This window comes from Arvicanthis niloticus, chromosome 16 (assembly GCF_011762505.2).
Source record: "Arvicanthis niloticus isolate mArvNil1 chromosome 16, mArvNil1.pat.X, whole genome shotgun sequence".
NCBI classification, from domain to species: domain Eukaryota; kingdom Metazoa; phylum Chordata; class Mammalia; order Rodentia; family Muridae; genus Arvicanthis; species Arvicanthis niloticus.
This window is the reverse complement of record NC_047673.1, coordinates 36,796,606-36,812,576: the sequence shown is the minus strand read 5'-3', so window position 1 is coordinate 36,812,576 and position 15,971 is coordinate 36,796,606. Positions and strand designations below refer to the sequence as shown.

General features: G+C 39.1%; 1 protein-coding gene across 14 annotated transcripts in view; it reads left to right on the top strand.

Moving 5' to 3' along the window:
* The first annotated feature begins 20 nt into the window (after nt 1–20).
* Primpol (primase and DNA directed polymerase) overlaps nt 21–15,971 on the top strand; it is a 34,080-nt gene continuing 18,129 nt past the window's right edge. For 2 of the 14 annotated variants that reach the window (XM_076914123.1, XM_076914113.1), the window contains exons 1-6: nt 27–134; nt 4,186–4,262; nt 5,069–5,209; nt 5,970–6,207; nt 8,703–8,800; nt 10,304–10,433. In XM_076914123.1, coding sequence (XP_076770238.1) covers nt 6,031–6,207; nt 8,703–8,800; nt 10,304–10,433 — 405 coding nt within the window. In that variant the 5' untranslated portion in view covers nt 27–134; nt 4,186–4,262; nt 5,069–5,209; nt 5,970–6,030. Of the gene's footprint in view, nt 135–160; nt 548–4,185; nt 4,263–5,068; nt 5,210–5,969; nt 6,208–8,702; nt 8,801–10,303; nt 10,434–15,971 lie in introns of those variants that run through there. The other 12 variants (XM_076914115.1, XM_076914116.1, XM_076914114.1 and 9 more) reach the window with 12 other exon arrangements.

The following is a 15,971-nucleotide window of genomic DNA, read 5'->3' as shown; positions in this document are numbered from 1 at the left end:
AGACCCCGCCCACTTAGGGCCCACCCTAGAGCCCCGCCCCTCCGGCTCCGCCCCCTCGCGGGGCTTTCAAGTTCTGGTTCCCGCCACGTCTGGCCCCGCCAGCTGCTGCCTCCGGCTGACTTCCGCCACTTGAGGTAAATTTAGAGAGGTCTTTAGGCCACGCCTGATTCCAGGGTCGCAATGATGGGCGTTCAGGGAGACGCCTCTGCCAGCCAGAGTTCCGACTGGAGAAAATAGGGCTGAATCCCGCACTGGAAATCTCTACTTCCTGTCAAATGAACGGAGGCCTTCACTTCCGTCCAGCTCTCGCTCCCTCAGTCAGAAGTCCTGACTGCCTTACTGACATCTCAGACTGTTTGAGGTCCTATTTCAGACTCTGACTCAGGAACGCGGGTTTTTTGCATAATATACGAAAACATGAGCACAACACTCAGCATCGAATTTCAGGGGCCCAGAATATTCTGAGGACAAATGTACTCCATAGAACAGCAGCTTGACTCTACAGACTCTTCGCTTGGTTGGATGTAAGGGACCATCGTATACGTAGGTACACAAATGTCTACCATTCGTGGCGTGCAGAATCTGAGCTCTTGCAATTCCATAGTACATTTCTTATTTTTTTTCCAGTTCCAACAGAGGCTTTTAAAAGGATGAGTGAGGATCAGCCATTTTCTGTTGGGATAAACTTTAGCAGTAGGGCGCATTCAACACTAGCCATGCTTCTTGGAGGCTGTGGTTCACAAGGAAGGGTCTAATTGAGAAATCCCGGATCTCCTTGTTGTGCCATGATCCCTCCCTGCGCTAAACGTTCTTAACAAAATGATACCTTAGATAAAGTTACCCTCAGCAGTTTTCTGCCCTTATGCTGACTTCATCTAGAGAAGCTTGTTAGAGCAAAACAGCTGGAGGTGATATTTTTTATTTGAGCTCTGTAATTTCTCTTCACAGCCTGGACCCAGAGGGAGCCGAAGTCATTCTGGGCCTCAAGAGAGAAAGAATTCATGGAAAGCAGTGTGATGCTTTCCAGGTTAGGGCAGCTGTAGTAACAGGGTTTTTGAAGTGGTCTAGGAGCAGGGGTGTGGTGAGAACCCGTTTGGTGAGAAAACTGAACTAGAAGTATAATAGATAAACGTTTTAAGGCCTACATCTGCAGGAAGGTTTAGCCTTAGTAAGATAAACTACGTGTCGATTAAATGATAGCTAAATCATTAACGGGTATTCTCACAAGAAGCTGTAAAACTGGCGTGAGGGTCATCTGGTAAAGTCGTGCTGTTTTGGGTGGGAGATCAGGGAGGAGGGAAAGAATCCAACAACTGGAACAGTATATTGTTATAGGCTTTCTTATCCCTTCTAGTAGGTTTTTAGAGACATTTTGAAATACGACTTCTGATCATAGGCAGTAACTTAGGTGGGAACAGAAGAAGTTTAGTCTTTTATATTTAATTTCTTAAGTTGCTACACATTCTAGAAAGTAAGCTTATATAGTAATATGTTTGTAAGTGAACTATAATAGCATACTTTACGATGACTATTTAAAGATGACTACTTAAGGCTGGGCGGTGGTGGCACATGCCTTTAATCCCAGCACTTGGGAGGCAGAGGCAGGCGGATTTCTGAGTTCGAGGCCAGCCTGGTCTACAGAGTGAGTTCCAGGACAGCCAGGACTACACAGAGAAACCCTGTCTCAAAAAACAAAACAAAACAAAACTACTTAAGCCGTAGATATTGTCTAGAGGGATTATAGAGTAGATTTTAAAGGTGATGAAGAAATGGTTGGGTAATTAAGAGCTCTTGCTCTTCCAACTCAGGTGGCTCATGCCACTTGTAACTCTAGCTCCAGAGGATCTAACACCCTCTTCTGGCCTTCAAGAACACACACCCACATTCACACAAATACACACAGGTAAATAAAATGTAACAAGAGTTCGTGAGTGATATAATATTAAGAAAATGTTAAAGAGCTTAGGAGACGGCTCAGTTGATAAAGTACTAGCAGAATAAACATGAAAACCTGAACTCACATCCCCAGCACCCATGTAAAACACCCAGGTGTTATGGGAAGGTAGAGACAGTGGGATCCCTGGAGTGTGCTGGCCAGCTAGCCTAGTCCAATTGATGAGCTCTAGGGTTTGTGAAAGATCCTGTGTTAAGAAATAAGGTGGAAGAGCCGGGCATTGGTGGTGCATACCTTTGATTTCAGCACTTGAGAGGCAGAGGCAGGCAGATTTCTGAGTTTAAGGCCAGCCTGGTCTACAGAGTGAGTTCCAGGATTTCCAGGACTGCACAGAGAAACCCTATCTCAAACAAACAACAACAAACAAAACAGAGTGATTGAGGAAGATACCCATCATTTTTTTGACCTGCATGCATACTCATACACAGAAGTGCACATATAACGTATGTACATGTGCATACATACACATAAATATACACACAGAATATTGTTAAGTATTTTAAAATAAAAGAACATCATAAATAGTGGGACTATGATAGTTCCAATAAACACAATACTGATGAATTTAATCTCAGGGTAGAAGGAGAAGTTGAAGTTGGAGTAAGGGTTAATTGCTAATTAGACAAGAAACTAGGGTGTGTATAGTGGCACCTGCCTATCATACCAGCACTTGAGAGGCTGAAGTGGGAGGATCTTCAGTTTGAGCAGTTTGAGGCCAGCCTAGACAACCATAGAAAATCTCAAAAAAAATCTCAGAAAATCTAAAAAAAAAAAAAAAGAAAGAAAGAAAGAAAGAAGAGAAGAACCTGGCTAAAGGAAGCCAGGATTGCTTTACACCTGTATTAGTAGATTTCTCATTGTGACAGAGTGAGTGCCTGACAGAATAACTTAATGGATGAAGTATCTATTTGGACTTTAAAGTTGTCAGTCCATCTTGCCTGGGAGGGCAGGCTGGACCAGCAGTTTACATCATGGCAGCCAGAAAACAGTACTTCTTCAAACTAGGCCCCACTTCCTACCTTTCACCATCTCTCAGTAATACCACCCTAAGATGAATCCATCAAGGGATTCATGAATCCACATGAATTCAGAGTCCCCATGCCTTAGAGGGTAATGTTATAGCTGACAAACACCCCCTCTCCCCAAAGGTGTGCTTTACAAGTATGGGCATATTGCTATCCAGTCAAGTGGACAGTGTTAACTATTACAATGTGAATGAATGGTGACTACAAAGTAGCTGTGTGATGTCATCCTCCTTCCACCCCTTCCCCCAGTCAAGTTGCTCTTGGGACCAGGCCATTCACAGCCCTTAATAGACAAGTCTAGACGTAAGCTCAGGGATCTTGGTCAGCTTTTCACTTCCATCCCAATTTCCCTTCTCCCACTAAAAACCATAAGATGACTAATCCTCTTTTGTAACTCCAACACTTCCAACTATAGGATTGTAGCAAACGTGGTTAAATACTGTTTTAGTACAGAAATGGGCGGTAGAGTTGCTTAAGCCCGTGCTTGACACTAGTACTAGTGTTTTCCCTTGGAACTTGTAAATTGTCACCAAAAATAGACGGAGTGAAAAAGCAGCTTCGGCATAAAATTATTTAAAAGAACAACAGAACTCTTTCCGCATCAGGAATTAAAAGTATTTCTAATATGGTGTCATATTCTCCCAGAGACTGGAATGGGGAATATGATAGTCCCAAACAGAAGGCCAGATGCTTTCTTCTCCATTTTCTTTGCTTTTGTTATTCAGCTCTCCCGCTCAAATAGTCCAAGCCCCAGTTGTCTGACGCTCCAGCTGTCACCTATTTCTAACTGAAAATAATTCAGGGATGCTAAACATTGCTTTCCCCTCTGGTTTCCTCAGCAGTGCATCCTCAATCAGCTTTGCATTCCAATTCCAAGGCTTTCTTGTATTGCATATTCCCGAAGTCATACCAAGTTGTTTTATAATGTGTGAGTGTATGTGTGTGGGGGGGGGGGGGGAGGAAGAGAGAGAGAGAGAGAGATTGATTTTAGTTTCACTAAATGTGAACATGTACATACCATTCTTAGTTATTGTTTTGAATCTATGATTCAGATATAATTGCGTTCCGTTTGTTATTTTAGGATAGCATAATAAATTGCATAGAATAAAATCAATTTTGAAATAATAGCAGAATTTTATCTTCATGTAAACCTAATATTGAGGGCTCTATCTCAATTTTTTTATTTAATTTTGCTTTTCTTTTCAGAGAATATGTTATTTGCTAATGAGATTGTGTTGGTTTAAAGATTTCTGCTAAAATTGAAGACAAAGGCATTAATATAGGTAAATAATAATTTGCTCCTGAATGCTTTAGTATTTTTATTCTTATTTCACTTAAAAACTAATGTATCTGTTTTCTAAATGAGTAGATACTAGCATAGATGATATTGACAGAGAACCATAATTGACCCAATTTTGTGTACAAACCAGTACAAAAATTACTAATTAAAAAAATTTATTTAAAGTGGTTCTTTAGTTGAGCTAGGCAGTTCTGTAGTCTGTCCTGAATTCATCGTTTTAATGATATGTGATCTCAAATGTCCTAACTCATGTATCTGATTGGCTTTGGCTGGGATGCCTTTTTCATGTGGCCTTTCAGCTTCTGTTATGTAAGTACGATGGTCCTCTTTCTCCTTCCTAGATTTATAGTACAGCTGTCTGGGGACAGGACTCCAACATAGTTAAGTCTGATGCAGAAACTCCTGATTTTACATGTGTCAGTGTGACCTTGGCCAAAGCAAGTCACATGATCAAGGCCAGAATCAGTGTGTAGTTGAGCTTAAATGGCATCTCCTGCTGGGAAAGGGAGCAAAATATAAAGTTCATAATGACATATGAATGAAGCTATGCTTAGAGCAGAATTCTCATCTCTCTGTGGCACTGGGAGAAAGAGTACAGAAACGGAAAGGGAAAGCTTCTGTGATGCCTAGACCTGAACTGCACACTAAGAAATGATAACACAAGAGCAGGGTCCAAGATAGTAAGTATCAGCTGAGTGATAGGTTAGCTGTGTTGAAAGTCATAATGATACTGAGAGCATCTACATGGGCTTTATAATTCATAAGACATTTTCACATGTCTAATCACAGGCCCTGCATAAACTCTGGGGATTCCCCTGCAAGCTTTACAGCAAGCAGAGAAAACCAAGCACGGGGCAGGACCTCTAGAGTCTGGCCCAGATCGTTTCTCTTTGGCCATATTTAAGCACAGCACAGTTTTGGAAAAGGCAGGTAAGAATGAACTCAGTCCCAAGTACACAATTGAAGACAGGTTTACATTGAGATTCTTTGCAAAACATCTGACTTCTTTCACAGAGAAGTCACTGTTGACTAAGAGATAGTGATGAAGACGTAGGGTTTAGTGAGCTTGACTGAGGTAAGCATAATGTCTTCGGGGTCAGGATAGAAGTCTCTTAGGCTGTTGTAAAGCACAAGTGACATCACTTATAAGAATGGGTCTTATGGCCTAAAGTCAATACTCAAAGTTTTAAGGAGAAAGAGTCTGGGATACATAAATATAAAAAGTGGGGAAGATATGGACGGAGCCTGTCTCTTCAGACAGCAAAGGATCACCGGGTTGTCAATTACATCCTTCCTGGCATTTCAGGAAGAGCAGCTGAGCGCCTCATTCCACTGAAGAGGGAAGCTGTGTGGTTAACTTTCCTGGATTCTCCTGGGCTTGTCTGTATGCACAAGGCATTTTTGCCCTGTACATAGAACATTGAAGACTCTATTAATTCCCATTTTGAAATTGATTAAACCAGGATTTCATAGAGTTTCATTAATCTCTCCATGGTCATAAGACTACTAGAGGGAAGAGTGAGGATCTAAGGATTTCTGATGACCAGCCATACTCCTGTTCTATAGTGAAACTTTGTATAAAGAAAATGTAAAGCAAAAAAAAAAAAAAAAGTCAGGAAACCAGACATTTTGAAATTGTACCAGGCAGAATGTATTCTGAACAAGGCAATTAACATTTTTGTTTGTTTAGTAGTGATTGACAGAAAGGTTTCCGAGGTTGCATCCATTCCCTCCATACTTCTGAAGCAGTGATGAGGAAATGGGAGTCAATGCGGAAGCAGATTGAAAAGCGGGCATCTGACTATGAGAGGAAGCCACTCTCCTCAGAGTACAAACCAAGACTAGCCAAGCCAGAAGAACCAGCCTCCATTTGGAAGCTATTTCATCGTCAGAATCAAGCTTTTAATTTTGTTAAAAGCTGTAAAGAGGTAATTGCTTTGTCTTTGTTTTTTAATTTTAAGTAACAGTTGAGGTTAAAAAAATGCATTTGCTCTCATTTCAGATGAGATATTTGACAAAAGAAAATGCAGTAGTAGTCTTGATAACATGTGACTTAGAAAAATATCCCTTTGAATTCATTAACCACTACATTTATTTTAGTAGTGAAAAATAATGACATTTCTTTTTTAGTTTTATTTATCTTATGTGTCTAAGTATCTTATCTGCATGGAGTGCCCATGGAGTTTAGAAGAGTGTGTCAGATGCCCTGGAACTGGAGTTACAGATGGGTGTAAGGTACCATGTGGGTGCTAGGAACTGAACCTGGGGCTCTGCAAAAGCAGCAAGTGCTCTTAACCACAAAGCCACCTCTCCATCCAAAGAATGACATATCTGGTCCCATTTATTTTTAAATATGTGGCATGTGTACCAACATTGAAGTGAAATCTGCCAGGAGGTAGGATGAGCATATCCCTAACACATTAAGCAAATGCGAGGAAGTACTTAATGTGCCTCAGCCTTCCAGAGAACATGGAGCTCAAACACACAACTAAAATAAATCAGGCAATACATAAAATATTGCCTATTGTTTGCTTGTGGAATCCTATGGAATATAAAGACAAATTAAAATATAAATTAAAAGATAAGATACATACGTAAAATGTAACTTGGGTCAGATGGCTCAGTGGGAACAGCCAAGCCTGATGATGACCTGGGTTGAATCCCCGAGACCCACTTGGTAGAAGGAGAGAACTGACTACCTGAAGTTGTCTCCTGGCCTCCACATGCATGCCCTGGCAAGTGCATCTCCGAATCCCACGCACCTAGACATAGATAAATAAATGTAATAAATATTTAAATAATTTAAATATCTATTGTGATTCTAGTCGTTGAGTTTATGTAAAAGTACAAAGTACTTCATATTGTAGAGAAAGAACTTGTTTTCCTAGTAAAAAGATGCTTATTCAGATTTCAACAAAAGAGGAAACATTAGAAAAACCTTTTTACTCATTTTGTGTAAACCTAATTCAGGAATCAAAAATTAAAATACTGATAGTCATTTGAACTTGGTCTTTCCAAAACCAGTCACCAGTGTAAAGTTTATTTCAGAAAAGTTTTTTTCTTTCTATTCTGGGACTTGAACCCAGGTCCTGACATATGCTAGGCAAATGCTCCACCACTGACCCACATCCTCAGCCCTCAAAAGAACTTTCATAGAGTCAAGCAACAGAATCTGTGTATAATTTCTCACCTATGAAAATAAAAACAGGCTCACCAGCCCCTTCTAGCTAGATGGACAGAAAAGTGTCTGTGTCTGTGCTTGTGTTGTCCTTATGCAGCAGCCATGAACAGCCCTGTTTTATTCAGGTCTATAGGAACTTCTTTTAAACATTTTATTCCTGTGTACAGTTTACAGGAAAAGAGAGCTCATTAATATATTTTAGTTCAAATAGTTACTAGTAATATAGAGGTAGTTTTGTAAAATGAGTCTAATTTCATAAAATAAGAACTGTCTTAGGTTAAATGAGAGCAAGGGAATGGGCTTTCTTCTCTTAATGTGATTTTTAATCTGGAAAGTTTCTATCCTACATATATGTTATGTCACTGATTTAACATGGGGACTGGAGAGATGGTTCAGTGGTTAAGAGCACTGGCTGCTCTTGCAGAGGATCCAGGTTCAGTTCCTGGTACCCACCTGGGCAACTCACAACCATATGCAACTATAGTTTCTTTCATGAGCTCCAGTGCCCTCTCTGGGCCCCCAAGGGCTCTTTGCACACATGCAGAGTGCAGTACCTAGACACACATGCAGGCACTCACACATACACATAAAACAAAAATGAATAATTAAAACCTTTTATTGTATGAGTATTTGCATAAAAGTATGTCTGTGTACTATATGCACACTGGAGGAGGACAGAAGGGAGTGTTGGAAATCCTGAGATTGGAAGTACAGACAGTTGTGAACTGTCTCTGGGTTCCAGGAATTGAACCTGAGTCCTCTGGAAACAGCAGCCAGTGCTCTTAGTCAGTGAGCCATATATCCAGCCAAAAAATAAAAAATTATTTTAAAAATATAGATTTTAGGGGCTGGAGAGACAGCTCAGGGTTAACAGCACTAGTTTCTCTTGCAGAGGACCTAAGTTTGATTTCCAGATGATGGCTCAAGGGATCCAGGGCCCTCTTCTGACTTCTCTGGGTACAGGCACACATGTGGTAGACAGACGGACAGACAGACAGACAAAATATTTATATTCATGAAATAAAAGGAATAAATCTAAAAGAAAAATATATATATATATGAGAGAGAGATTTGAGATGGCATGGGTCTGGTGACTGTCTTATTTTTAATAATATAATTGTTCATATTCCAAATTTTACTATCTTGAGTAAAAAAGTTCTTCATGAATATTTTTTATAGTTACAGGTGAACTTAGATTTTCATGTTGTAAATTTTTCAAAAATTATTTTAAATTTTACATAGAGTGTTCACGTATTTGCTTTGGAGTGCAAAGTGGGAAATGGACAACGTATTTACCTTGTGACATCCTATGCTCAATTTTGGTTTTACTATAAGACCCGGTAAGTAGCAGAGTGGCTCATTTAACTAAAGTTGTGTTTCCTTTCTTATTGAAATTAATTCATTCTGTACTAATATTCACAGTGCATGGCTGCATGATTGGTTACTTGCCTTACGGTTACTATTGTAATGAAACACCACAACCAAAATTTGGGGAAGAAAGGGTTTATTCAGCTTCACTGAATAAGCTTCCACATCACTGTTCATCACTGGATGAAGTCAGGACAGGAACTCAAACAGGGCAGGAACCTGAAGGCAGGAGCTAATGTAGGTGCCATGGAGGGTACTGCTTACTGGCTTAGTCATTATAGCTTGCTCAGCCTGTTTTCTTATAGAACTCAGGACCACCATCCCAGGGGTGGCTCTACCTCATTGTTCACTAATTAAGAAAATGCCCTAAATCTCATCTTGGACTGTAAATGTAGTCCTCTCAGAATGTACATGGTGGTACCTACGGGTACTGCCTGCCACAAGAGGATGTACTTCATCACTTTAACCTTCATTTATGTGTATGTGTGAGTGCCACATGTGTGCATGCATGCAGGTGTTGAGGAGGCCAGAAGAGGATGTCAGATCTCCTGGAGCTAGAGTTACAGGCACCTGACATGGGTATTGAGAACTGAACTCAGGTCTTCTGGAAGAGCAGTACACACTTTTAATTAGCAAACCATCTTTCCAACCCCCACTTTTCCTTTTTAAACTTACCACAGACTTTTATTTATATAGAATGTCACCTGAGCTTTATGTATTTGCATTCTGAATCAGCTCCTGCTCTTATTTACCTGTGTCATTTCTCTCATGCCTGCATAAGTCGGACAATTATTAGAGAGATTTAAGTTAGGAAAAGGACAATTTATACATCTAAAAGGGATGGGTGAAGGTTTCTCAAGAGAAAATTGCTGTTTTAAATCTTGTAAATGTATTTTTATAGTGAAAATACAGAATTTAAAAATTCCCACAGAAGATTCATGGACTCCTAAGTGTTCATGTGTGTGTATGATCCTAGGATAACACCTGGAGAAAAAACATGCTTTTCTTAAATAATATTTGTTTTGCAGTGACAACAAAAGCAAAAAATGGAACTGTTATACAATATCAAGACATTTTTGACAAAATAGCACTGTAACTGACTTTGTTTTCCAGTTAAATAATTTTCTGAATGCAATTGTTAACATCATTTTGTCCAGAACTCTCTAATACTATGAGTCACAGACCTACTGATAGCACATTGTCTTTATCAGTTTATTAATTCATAGTTATGAATGGGTAAAGCAGAGTGGTCACTAATGTTGACTATAGGACTAACCCTATGTTTTAAAAGGGTTAAGATATATGATCTAGTGAAGTGGCTCAGTTAGAACAGGTGTTTGCTATGCTTGTCTGACAATCTAGGTTCAGTGCTTGGAACCCATGGCAGAGGAAGAGGCTCCTGCAAGCTGTCCTTTGACTGTTACACCCAAGTGCGGTGTAAGGTTCAAATCTAACACTTGTATTATTCAATTTAGGAAAACCCTTTTGCACTGCTATGAAGTTATTCCTGAGAATGCTGTGTGCAAGCTTTATTTTGATTTGGAATTTAACAAATTGGCCAATCCAGGAGCTGATGGGAAGAAGATGGTTGCATTGCTCATACAGGTAAGTTCTTCTCCTTCCTTCCATTAATCACTGGCTGTCCTGTGTCACACAGCTTCCAGACTTCTACTTTTTCTTGCTATCTTCTTTTTGACAGCATTGTTTCTGTGAGTAAATGATGAAACAAAGTGAAAATTCAATTCCATTAAAACATTACTATAGCTAGTTTAAACAAGATGAGTGAGAGTTTTCTATTTTTGAGCTATGTTGTAATTCTCTGACTTCCAGTATAAATGTTTACCTGTGGCAGAAGTGAGGTAAAGCAGATTTAACTCTTCAAAGTGGATGATGAGATGGAATTCAGGGAAATTTTGAAAAAAGGAATATCATAATGTTTGAACTGATGTGAATTTTGCAAATCATATCTGTGCTTTTGTGGATGAAAAAAATTAAGTCTAGAAAAGACCAGTACCTACTTGGATCTTACAGACCAAACCTAAAATAAAATAGTTACATCTCTTTTCATCTAACAGAAAAGAGTATGATACTAATACTTTTTTATTTAGCTGTGTCAATAAAAAAAAGAATTATGGGCTTATATATTGACACCTGTTGTTTAAAAGCTTAAGATTGTTTTGCATAAATTATATGAAAGTTGTAGTGATGATCTGGCCTCAGAGTAGGTTTTAACATTTTTTTCATTTGAATGTTAACCATATAAAAATGTTATGAAAAGTAATTTTGTAAAATTCAAATATATGTAAATTCAAATGTTCTTGTGAAGGATATCTGCTGATTTTATTAGATCCTTGCATATTTAACTTTAAGTTTAATTGAAAAATATTTGTAAATACTTTCTCCTGGCTTTGAAACAAAATAAATATATGTGAAATCCTCCTTAATTCTCCAAACTAAAAAAGTTGCAAACTTCTTCTTTTTTTTTTTTAAATTTGTTTATTTTATGTATATGAGTATACTGTAGCTCTGTCTTCAGACACACTAGAAGAGGGTATTAGATCCCATCACAGATGGCTGTGAGCCACCATGTGGTTGCTGGGAATCGAACTCAGGACCTGTGGAAGAGCACTCAGTGCTACTTAACCACTGAGCCATCTCTCCAGCCCCTGCAAACTTCTTAAAATAGCCACTGAACAGTCAAAAGTAAGTCCCATGCCTTGTTTCACTGTACTTGGTAATTTTATGGGTTTTGTTGTTAGTGTTGGTTATGGGCTTTTGCATCTACTGTCCTGACATGTCAGGCTGTCCTCCAGACTCGGACTCTGTGGTGCTGTAATTACAGGCATAAGCCAATGGCTTAGTTTTTGACTTTGCTTGTCATAACTCATCAGTATTGACTCTTTCTGGTGTGTGATATAGTTCAACAGGCAAAGGTAGGATTTCTTACACAGATGGGTTACAAAGAACTAAGATTCAGAGGTTTTTCCTTGCTGCTGAAATGTATTGTTACTATTAAAGTGCTGCAACGCATTATGGCATAGAAATATCCCTAATGTAACAAACACCAGGATACAACGTTTCTGTAACAGATTTAATAAACACATGGGAAGGTCATCCAAGTGTTTAAATTTTTCCCTCTTAATGCATTATCTCTTATCTATATAAACATTGAAGAACTAATTTATATCAGGATAATGTGGAGAACATTGTAGAAATCTAACTTCAAAATTATATAATAATTTTATTTAACATGTTTACTATTTGCTAGTGCAGTTCATATTAGTATTACTTTAATATAACTTCATAATTATATTAAAATCTTAGTTTCTTTGCATGTAACCATGTTAGAATCTAGTAAATATGATTTGAGTGGGATAAAGCTTTACTTAGATAAGCTAGTTGTTGTTTTCTTTGTACATTTTAGTGTTATTTGTTTTTTTGGGTTTTGGCATGCATGTGTTACACTTCTCATGAGGATGTGAGAGAACTTGCTGGACTTCATTCTGTTTTTCTACCATGTAGGTCTGGCGTATCACCAGGTGCCTTTATTCACTGAACCATTTTACTGGCTGAAGCAAGGTTACATGTAGCCCCAAAGGGCTTCCAACTCACAATGTAGCCCTTGGAAAACCCTGAACTTCTGATCCTCCTGTCTTTATCTCCCAATTAAGTGCTTAGAATTCAAGTGTGCACCACCACACCCAACAAATTCGATCATGTCTTATCTTTAAATTAACAGACAGTTAATAAATAACTGTTTAATAACACCAGGCTACACTGTTGATACCTTTGAGCTCAATGTCTTAACTGATACATTTCAGTAAAGCCACTCTATCAATTAGGATGAATTCTGGTACTAATGCATTTTGTCATTAATGCAGATTGCTTCAGTAATCATGTGTTTTTAACATCCAAGTTCTATAGTGTAGTTGTATAAATGACTATAATTCTGTTTACAGTTTAACTTGGGAAATATAATTTAGGAATGATTGATTACTAAAACTAGAGAGGCACTGAATGTATATTCTGTAACATGGTATGCAGTCACTAATAAGTAGATATTAACCCAAAAGCTTGGAATACATACAATGCAATTCATAGACAATATGAAGCTTAAGAAGAAGGAAGACCAAAGTGTGAATGCTTCAGTCCAAAATACTCATGGGAGGAAATACAGAGACAAAGAATGGAGCAGAGACTGAAGGAAAGGCCATCCAGAGACTGCCCCACCTGGGGATCCATCCCATATACAGACATCAAACCCAGACACTTGTGGATGCCAAGAAGTGCTTGTTAACAGGAGCTTCATATAGCTGTCTCCTAAGAGGCTTTGCAGAGCCTGACAAACACAGAGGTGGATGCTCACAGCCAACCATTGGTCTGAGCACGGGATCCCCAATTGAGGAGTTAGAGAAAAGACTGAAGGAGTTGAGGGGTTTTGCAACCCCACAGGAAGAACTTCCCAGAGCTCCCAGGGACTAAACTACCAACCAAAGAGTACACATGGAGGGACCCATGGTTCTAGCAGAGGATGGCCTTGTTGGGTATCAATGGGAGGAGAGGCCCTTGGTCCTGTGAAGGCTAGATGCCCCAGTGTAGGGGAATGTGAGGGCCGAGTGGTGGAGGAGGGAGTGGGTCGGTGAGTGGGGGAGCACCCTCATAGAAGCAGGGGGAGGGAGGATGGATTAGGGGGGTTCTGGAGGGGAAACTGGGAAGGGATAACATTTGAAATGTAAATAAAATAATCCAAAAAAACCGCCAAGAGCATAAAAATAAACAAACAAAAACCATCTTTAAAAAGATGGAAACTTCCCTATTGCTCATATATTATTCAGTATGATTCTATTGTAAAACTAAGTGCTTTATTTTTACCAAATTATTACCTTATTTTTTTGTATTGTTTTGTTTTTAATTTTGTATTGGATATTTTATTTACATTTCAGATGCCATCCCCTTTCCCCATTTCCCCTCCCTAGAAAACTTCTATTCCATCCCCCTTCTCCTGTTTTTTTTTTTAATGTTAATCAAAGGCTTTTTTATGTTAATCAAAGACTTTATAAGTTTGGTAATGCTCAATAACAAGATGCCCATACAATCAGAAGTGTAACCCAATACCCAACCTAGATATACCAACTATCTTTGACTGTCGGAGACAGTCCTGTTTACGTATCCAGTCTGTTAGCCTATGTCTTTCAATTGGGGAATTGAATCCATTGATGTTAAGGAGATATTAAAGAACAGTGATTGTTGCTTCCTGTTATTTTTGTTATTAGAGGTGGAATTATCTTTGTGTAGCTATCTTCTTTTGGATTTGTTGGAAGAGGATTACTTTCTTGCTCTTTCTAGGGTATAATTTCCCTCCTTGTATTGGAGCTTTCATGTTATTATCCTTTGTAATGCTGGGTTTGTAGAAAGATATTGTGTAAATTTGGTTTTGTCGTGGAATATCTTGGTTTCTCCATCTATGGTAATTGAGAGTTTTGCTGAGTATAGTAGCCTGGGCTGGCATTTATGTTCTCTTAGGGTCTGTATGACATCTGTCCAGCATCTTCTAGCTTTTATAGTATCTGGTGAGAAGTCTGGTGTAATTCTGATATGTCTGCCTTTATATGTTACTTGGCCTTTCTCCCTTACTGCATTTAGTATTCTTTCTTTGTTTTGTGCACTTGGTGTTTTGATTATTATGTGACGGGAGGTATTTCTTTTGTGGTCTAGTCTATTTGGCATTCTATAGGCTTCTTGTATGTTTATGGGCATCTCATTCTTTAGGGAAGTTTTCTTCTGTAATTTTGTTGAAGATATTTATTGGCCCTTTAAGTTGGGAATCTTCACTCTCATCTATACCTATTATCCTTAGGTTTGGTCTCCTCATTGTGTCCTGGATTTCCTGGATGTTTTATGTTAAGACCTTTTTGCATTTTGTGTTTTCTTTGACAGTTGTGTCAATATTTTCTATGGTATCTTCTGCACCTGAGATTCTGTCTTGTATCTCTTGTATTCTGTTGGTGATGCTTGCATCTATGACTTCTGATTTTTTTCCTAGGTTTTCTATCTCCAGGGTAGTTTCCCTTTGTGATTTCTTTATTGTTTCTACTTCCATTTTTATGTCCTGGATGGTTTTGTTCAATTCCTTCACCTGTTTGGTTGTGTTCTCTTGTAATTCTTTAAGGGATTTTTGTGTTTCCTCTTTAAGGGCTGCTACCTGTTTACCTGTGTTCTCAAATTCTTTGAGAGTGTTATTTATGTCCTTCTAAAAGTCCTCTATCATCATCATTGGAAGTAATTTTAAATCTGAATCTTGCTTTCCTAGTAATACGGGGAATTCGGTACTTTGTTGTGGGGAGAACTAGGTTCTAATGATGCCAAATACCCTGGGTTGCTGATGGTTATATTCTTGCGCTAGCCTTTCACCATCTGGATCTCCTTAGTGCTACCTGCCCTATCTCTGACTGGAGCCTGTCTTTCCTATTATCTTGGTTGTATGAGAACTGTGTGGGGTGGATGTTACTACTGGGGTTAGAGCTGGGGCCCAAGACCTGCTCAGTGCTCAGGTGCAGACAGGAAGGAACCAGTGCTCCAGGCCAGGAATTACTTCCTGGGTCCTAGTGGGTCCCAGTTACTCCCTGTTTGGGGCATGTGTTGCTGTCTCCTTACCTAAGATACTGCCTGGGTTAGAGCTCCTGGAAGGCCTGCTTCCTCTGGGTTCTGTGAGATTGGGGGCAGAGCTGCTGCCCGGGATCTGCTCAGTGCTAGGGCCCAGACCGGAAGGACTACCTTATTTTTATTGTCCAAGTTTCCTTGCACTGCTTTGTCTAAATTAGTAGAAAATGGGGCGGGCCAGGACATGCTCCCTGTCTGTAATACAAAGGAAACAGATATCAAAATAATGATGTAAATCAGTGGTAAAACTGCAGCTATGTAAGTACTCTAGAGAGCTATCTAGGAGTAACTTGACATCGAGGGAGGCTGCTAAGAATGTGAGGATTTACTAAAGAGAGGTAAGGTCAGATGGTGGAAATCTAGTAATATGAAAACATTGGTAGCAGGTGGAACTTACTGTATAGCTATTAGATATTTATGTGATTGGCAACCCTTTAGAAACATTTCTGCTTATTCCATGTGTCCTTACATGGTAGCTAGTGC